Genomic DNA, 7,500 nt, shown 5'->3' on the forward strand with positions numbered 1-7,500 from the left:
AAAGAATGACAAAAAAAGACTTTAATTTTGAAATGTCAAGAGATAATAAAAGTGTTTGAAACCACCAGCCTTTAGATCTATTTGGGTTATTTTTAATGGCATACAGTAAATACCATATGATCAGATTTATTATCAATCAATCATCAATCAATGTTTATTTATATAGCCCCAAATCACAAATGTCTCAAAGGACTGCACAAATCATTACGACTACAACATCCTCGGAAGAACCCACAAAAGGGCAAGGAAAACTCACACCCAGTGGGCAGGGAGAATTCACATCCAGTGGGACGCCAGTGACAATGCTGACTATGAGAAACCTTGGAGAGGACCTCAGATGTGGGCAACCCCCCCCGAAAGCAATGGATGTCGAGCGGGTCTAACATGATACTGTGAAAGTTCAATCCATAGTGGCTCCAAGACAGCAGCGAGAGTCCCGTCCACAGGAAACCATCTCAAGCGGATCAGCAGCGTAGAGATGTCCCCAACCGATACAGGCGAGCGGTCCATCCTGGGTCCCGACGAGCGGTCCATCCTGGGTCTCGACTCTGGACAGTCAGTACTTCATCCATGGTCATCGGACCGGACCCCCTCCACAAGGGAGGGGGGGACATAGGAGAAAGAAAAGAAGCGGCAGATCAACTGGTCTAAAAAGGAGGTCTATTTAGGGACCGAATGTCCCTTTGGGACAGAGGACCCTGTTGTATTTCTAAGGTTTTATTATTATTATACCGCCGCCTCTTTGAGCTGTAATTTGACCTCCTTAACATGCTTCACAACTCAACAAATTTAACACACACATCAGAACTGGCAAAAATTGTGATCTAATCAAAAAACCAAAACTCCAAATTGCACTCTAGCGCCCCCTAGTAAAAAACAGACAAAACTGCTTGTAGTTTCCGTTAGGAATGTCATAGAGACATGAAACAAAAACCTCTATGTAGGTCTGACTTAGACCTAGATTTCATATTCTGACCTCCTGCAGCAAAAATCAACAAAAAGTTGGCAAAAACCCCTTCAAAACCAGTTTCCTAAAAAATGTCATTTTTGCCTCTTTGAGCTGTAATTTGACCCCCTTAACATGCTTCAAAACTCACCAAATTTAACACACACATCAGAACTGGCAAAAATTGTGATCTAATCAAAAAACCAAAACTCCAAATTGCACTCTAGCGCCCCCTAGTAAAAAACACAGACAAAACTGCTTGTAATTTCCGTTAGGAATGTCGTAGATACACGAAACAAAAACCTCTATGTAGGTCTGACTTAGACCTAGATTTCATACACTGACATCCTGCAGCAAAAATCAACAGGAAGTTGGCAAAAACCCCTTCAAAACCAAAGTTTCCTAAAAAATGTCATTTTTGCCTCTTTGAGCTGTAATTTGACCTCCTTAAAATGCTTCAAAACTCGACACACACATCAGGACTGGTGAAAATTGCGATCTAATCAAAAAACCAAAACTCCAAATTGCACTCTAGCGCCCCCTAGTAAAAAACACAGACAAAACTGCTTGTAATTTCCGTTAGGAATGTCATAAAGACATGAAACAAAAACCTCTATGTAGGTCTGACTTAGACCTAGATTTCATACACTGACCTCCTGCAGCAAAAATCAACAGGAAGTTGGCAAAAACCCCTTCAAAACCAAAGTTTCCCAAAAAAGTTCATTTTTGCCTCTTTGAGCTGTAATTTGACCTCCTAAAATGCTTCAAAACTCGACACACACATCAGGACTGGCAAAAATTGCGATTTAATCAAAAAAACAAAACTCCAAATTGCACTCTAGCGCCCCCTAGTAAAAAACACAGACAAAACTGCTTGTAATTTCCGTTAGGAATGTCATAAAGACATGAAACAAAAACCTCTATGTAGGTCTGACTTAGACCTAGATTTCATACACTGACCTCCTGCAGCAAAAATCAACAGGAAGTTGGCAAAAACCCCTTCAAAACCAAAGTTTCCTAAAAAATGTCATTTTTGCCTCTTTGAGCTGTAATTTGACCTCCTTAACATGCTTCAAAACTCGACACACACATCAGGACTGGCAAAAATTGCGATTTAATCAAAAAAACAAAACTCCAAATTGCACTCTAGCGCCCCCTAGTAAAAAACAGACAAAACTGCTTGTAATTTCCATTAGGAATGTCATAGAGACATGAAACAAAAACCTCTATGTAGGTCTGACTTAGACCTAGATTTCATACACTGACCTGCAGCAAAAATCAACAGGAAGTTGGCAAAAACCCCTTCAAAACCACAGTTTCCTAAAAAATTTCATTTTTGCCTCTTTGAGCTGTAATTTGACCTCCTTAAAATGCTTCAAAACTCACCAAACTCGACACACACATCAGGACTGGCAAAAATTGCGATTTAATAAAAAAAAAAAAAACTCCAAATTGCACTCTAGCGCCCCCTAGTAAAAAACACAGACAAAACTGCTTGTAATTTCCGTTAGGAATGTCGTAGAGACACGAAACAAAAACCTCTATGTAGGTCTGACTTAGACCTAGATTTCATACACTGACCTCCTGCAGCACAAATCAACAGGAAGTTGGCAAAAACCCCTTCAAAACCAAAGTTTCCTAAAAAATGTCTTTTTTGCCTCTTTGAGCTGTAATTTGACCTCCTTAAAATGCTTCAAAACTCGACACACACATCAGGACTGGCAAAAATTGTGATCTAATCAAAAAACCAAAACTCCAAATTGCACTCTAGCGCCCCCCTAGTAAAAAACACAGACAAAACTGCTTGTAACTTCCGTTAGGAATGTCGTAGAGACATGAAACAAAAACCTCTATGTAGGTCTGACTTAGAGCTAGATTTCATACACTGACATCCTGCAGCAAAAATCAACAGGAAGTTGGCAAAAACCCCTTCAAAACCAAAGTTTTCTAAAAAAATGTCATTTTTGCCTCTTTGAGCTGTAATTTGACCTCCTTAAAATGCTTCAAAACTCGACACACACATCAGGACTGGCAAAAATTGTGATCTAATCAAAAAAACAAAACTCCAAATTGCACTCTAGCACCCCCTAGTAAAAAACACAGACAAAACTGCTTGTAATTTCCGTTCGGAATGTCGTAGATACACGAAACAAAAACCTCTATGTAGGTCTGACCTAGACCTAGATTTCATACACTGACATCCTGCAGCAAAAATCAACAGGAAGTTGGCAAAAACCCCTTCAAAACCAAAGTTTCCTAAAAAATGTCATTTTTGCCTCTTTGAGCTGTAATTTGACCTCTTTAAAATGCTTCAAAACTCGACACACACATCAGGACTGGCAAAAATTGCGATCTAATCAAAAAACCAAAACTCCAAATTGCACTCTAGCGCCCCCTAGTAAAAAACACAGACAAAACTGCTTGTAATTTCCGTTAGGAATGTCGTAGAGACATGAAACAAAAACCTCTATGTAGGTCTGACTTAGACCTAGATTTCATACACTGACCTCCTGCAGCAAAAATCAACAGGAAGTTGGCAAAAACCCCTTCAAAACCAAAGTTTCCTAAAAAAATGTAATTTTTGCCTCTTTGAGCTGTAATTTGACCTCCTTAAAATGCTTCAAAACTCACCAAACTCGACACACACATCAGGACTGGCAAAAATTACGATCTAATCAAAAAACCAAAACTCCAAATTGCACTCTAGCGCCCCCTAGTAAAAAACACAGACAAAACTGTTTGTAATGTCCGTTAGGAATGTCGTAGAGACATGAAACAAAAACCTCTATGTAGGTCTGACTTAGACCTAGATTTCATACACTGACCTCCTGCAGCAAAAATCAACAGGAAGTTGGCAAAAACCCCTTCAAAACCACAGTTTTCTAAAAAATGTCATTTTTGCCTCTTTGAGCTGTAATTTGACCTCCTTAAAATGCTTCAAAACTCACCAAACTCGACACACACATCAGGACTGGCAAAAATTGCGATTTAATAAAAAAAAAAAAAACTCCAAATTGCACTCTAGCGCCCCCTAGTAAAAAACACAGACAAAACTGCTTGTAATTACCGTTAGGAATGTCGTAGAGACATGAAACAAAAACCTCTATGTAGGTCTGACTTAGACCTAGATTTCATACACTGACCACCTGCAGCAAAAATCAACAGGAAGTTGGCAAAAACCCCTTCAAAACCAAAGTTTCCTAAAAAATGTCATTTTTGCCTCTTTGAGCTGTAATTTGACCTCCTTAAAATGCTTCAAAACTCACCAAACTCGACACACACATCAGGACTGGCAAAAATTGCGATTTAATCAAAAAACCAAAACTCCAAATTGCACTCTAGCGCCCCCTAGTAAAAAACACAGACAAAACTGCTTGTAATTTCCGTTAGGAATGTCGTAGAGACACGAAACAAAAACCTCTATGTAGGTCTGACTTAGATCTAGATTTCATACGCTAACCTGCAGCAAAAATCAACAGGAAGTTGGCAAAAACCCCTTCAAAACCAAAGTTTCCTAAAAAATGTCATTTTTGCCTCTTTGAGCTGTAATTTGACCTCCTTAAAATGCTTCAAAACTCGACACACACATCAGGACTGGCAAAAATTGCGATTTAATCAAAAAACCAAAACTCCAAATTGCACTCTAGCGCCCCCTAGTAAAAAACACAGACAAAACCGCTTGTAATTTCCGTTAGAAATGTCGTAGAGACACGAAACAAAAACCTCTATGTAGGTCTGACTTAGACCTAGATTTCATACACTGACCTCCTGCAGCAAAAATCAACAGGAAGTTGGCAAAAACCCCTTCAAAACCACAGTTTTCTAAAAAATGTCATTTTTGCCTCTTTGAGCTGTAATTTGACCTCCTTAAAATGCTTCAAAACTCGACACACACATCAGGACTGGTGAAAATTGCGATTTAATCAAAAAAACAAAACTCCAAATTGCACTCTAGCGCCCCCTAGTAAAAAACACAGACAAAACTGCTTGTAATTTCCGTTAGAAATGTCGTAGAGACACGAAACAAAAACCTCTATGTAGGTCTGACTTAGACCTAGATTTCATACACTGACCTCCTGCAGCAAAAATCAACAGGAAGTTGGCAAAAACCCCTTCAAAACCAAAGTTTCCTAAAAAATGTCATTTTTGCCTCTTTGAGCTGTAATTTGACCTCCTTAACATGCTTCAAAACTCGACACACACATCAGGACTGGCAAAAATTGCGATTTAATTAAAAAAACAAAACTCCAAATTGCACTCTAGCGCCCCCTAGTAAAAAACACAGACAAAACTGCTTGTAATTTCCGTTAGGAATGTCGTAGAGACATGAAACAAAAACCTCTATGTAGGTCTGACTTAGACCTAGATTTCATACACTGACCACCTGCAGCAAAAATCAACAGGAAGTTGGCAAAAACACCTTCAAAACCAAAGTTTTCTAAAAAATGTCATTTTTGCCTCTTTGAGCTGTAATTTGACCTCCTTAAAATGCTTCAAAACTCGACACACACATCAGGACTGGTGAAAATTGCGATCTAATTAAAAAAACAAACCCCTAAACTCAAAATTGCGCTCTAGTGCCCCCTAGGTATAAAACACTGACAAAACTGCTCTTGGGAAGAAAACACAGACAAAACCGCTTGTAACTTCCGGTAGGAATGTCGCAGAGACGTTAAACGAAAACCTCTATGTAGGTCTCACTTAGACCTACCGTTCATTAATTGACATCCTTCTTCAAAAATCAACAGGAAGTTGGCAAGTACCCCTTCAAAACAAAAGTTTTGTAAAAACCTGTCACCTTTTTTCAAACATTATCTCCTCTGAGCGCATTTGTTGTGTCGGCTTCAAACTCGCACAGGAAAGAGATTGAACCCTTCTGATTAAAAGTTGCGCAAAGATTTTTTTCTAACTTTCGGTTTTGATTTTACAAGTTTTCAAAGAACTGCTGCTGCCGTCTCAAGATGGCCGCTTAAAAGCAGGAAGCACAGAGAAGGTAGGTACTGTGCGGGTAAAGATATGTTGACTGGGTGAAAGAAGGGAGGCACCAGTTTGACACCAGGATACAGAGAAGGTAGGTAATGTGCAGGTAAAGATATGTTGTCTGGGTGATGGCAGGAAGCACCAGCGTGTATGGGTGAGAGAAAGAAGCACCAGCGTGACCTCAGGATGCAGGGAAGGTAGGTAATGTGCAGGTAAGATATGTTAAATGGGTAAAGGCAGGAAACACCAGCAAAATTTGGTTCCGTCCATCGCTGCTTGCAGCTTTATTTTTTCTTGTGTTTGTCACTAAAAAAATCTGGGCTGTCTTTGGTATTTTAAAGTACTCCATTCATTAAATATAAAATGTGTCGATTTAAACCAGCAATGACATGAAACAATTCTGCTGAATTACATTGTTACTAACGTGTGTGTGTGTGTGTGTGTGTGTGTGTGTGTGTAGGGGGTGTGGCCTAGTTCGCCTAGACCTGTCGCCTTGGCCGCGGTGTTCATTGCCCGTCTGGAAGTTAAAGAGCAAACATGAGCGGACGTGTTGGAGATTTGAGCCTCAAGCAAGGGGATGCTTTAGCCCAGGTAAATACATTTGTTGGCATGTTCTCCCCGTGAATGCGTGGGTTCCCAAAAGGGAATAAGCGGTAGAAAATGGATGGATGGATGGATGGGTTTACTTCTACTTTGACAGTTGGATAATGCCAGGGATATGTTCTGAGTGTCACTAAAAACAACTACTTTTACTATTTACCTAAGTGTTTTTTGTGTTTTGTTTTTTAAATATTTGAGGATAATTTCACTGCTTGTGGTGATAAGAATAAATTGTGTCAAGAGAATGAAAATAAATGTAGTTTTTTGGACTCAATTAAATGGATGTGCTTGCAGTTTCGGGTCAGAATCCAGGACATCCTTCCAGACCTTCCGGCTGAGCACGACCACTACTTGCTACGCTGGCTCCGAGGTCAGAGACACACACACACACACGCACACGCACACGCACACACACACACACACACACACACACACACACACACACACACACACACACACACACCTCTACCTTGAACGGAGATAAGATAAGAACGGATCAATGAACCATCAAAAACAACCCTGTGTAATTTAAGTGTTGTTTTTTTTGTTTTTTTACTTCATGGAAGCTTCTAGTAGACGTTCCTCAGAAATGTATGCAAATTCAGTACGCTCGCTTTTTTGATTACTAGTATTTTGTACCTACAAATTGCCGGATGACTACCTTTTCAGGTCAGAATGTTAAGGCAAGTGTTGACAAGTTGACTCTTGCCTGCACGAGTATTTAAATCTATTATGTCATATTGTTAAAAAAGGGAAGAACTACAAATGGGAAGTCGGATGGGTTAAAAAAGCAGCAAAGTCCTCCGAGGCGCCCCTTTGCACAGCAAACATTGCAGACAAATAAAAGTTGGTACATTGGATGCGAAGGACCCGCACCCACGCGGTCTGACCTTTTCTTGTTTCAATATTAGCGCTAAACAAGACGGACAAAGTCCTCGTGGCTCAGAACAAAAACATGAGACCTCCAGCTTGGT

At 39.9% G+C, this 7,500-nt stretch overlaps 2 protein-coding genes across 6 annotated transcripts in view; both read left to right on the forward strand.

Moving 5' to 3' along the window:
• zfyve16 (zinc finger, FYVE domain containing 16) overlaps positions 1-67 on the forward strand; it is a 38,057-nt gene extending 37,990 nt beyond the window's left edge. For both annotated transcript variants that reach the window (XM_061876125.1, XM_061876124.1), the window contains exon 18: positions 1-67. This exon is cut by the window's left edge and continues 1,183 nt beyond it. The gene's annotated coding sequence lies outside the window, so the exon portion shown is untranslated.
• Positions 68-4,432: 4,365 nt separating this feature from the next.
• sec14l7 (SEC14-like lipid binding 7) overlaps positions 4,433-7,500 on the forward strand; it is a 28,438-nt gene continuing 25,370 nt past the window's right edge. For 2 of the 4 annotated variants that reach the window (XM_061876149.1, XM_061876146.1), the window contains exons 1-2: positions 4,433-6,517; positions 6,821-6,896. In XM_061876149.1, coding sequence (XP_061732133.1) covers positions 6,464-6,517; positions 6,821-6,896 — 130 coding nt within the window. In that variant the 5' untranslated portion in view covers positions 4,433-6,463. Of the gene's footprint in view, positions 6,518-6,820; positions 6,897-7,500 lie in introns of those variants that run through there. The other 2 variants (XM_061876147.1, XM_061876150.1) reach the window with 2 other exon arrangements.

The sequence above is a fragment of the Nerophis ophidion genome, linkage group LG17, assembly GCF_033978795.1.
Source record: "Nerophis ophidion isolate RoL-2023_Sa linkage group LG17, RoL_Noph_v1.0, whole genome shotgun sequence".
NCBI classification, from domain to species: domain Eukaryota; kingdom Metazoa; phylum Chordata; class Actinopteri; order Syngnathiformes; family Syngnathidae; genus Nerophis; species Nerophis ophidion.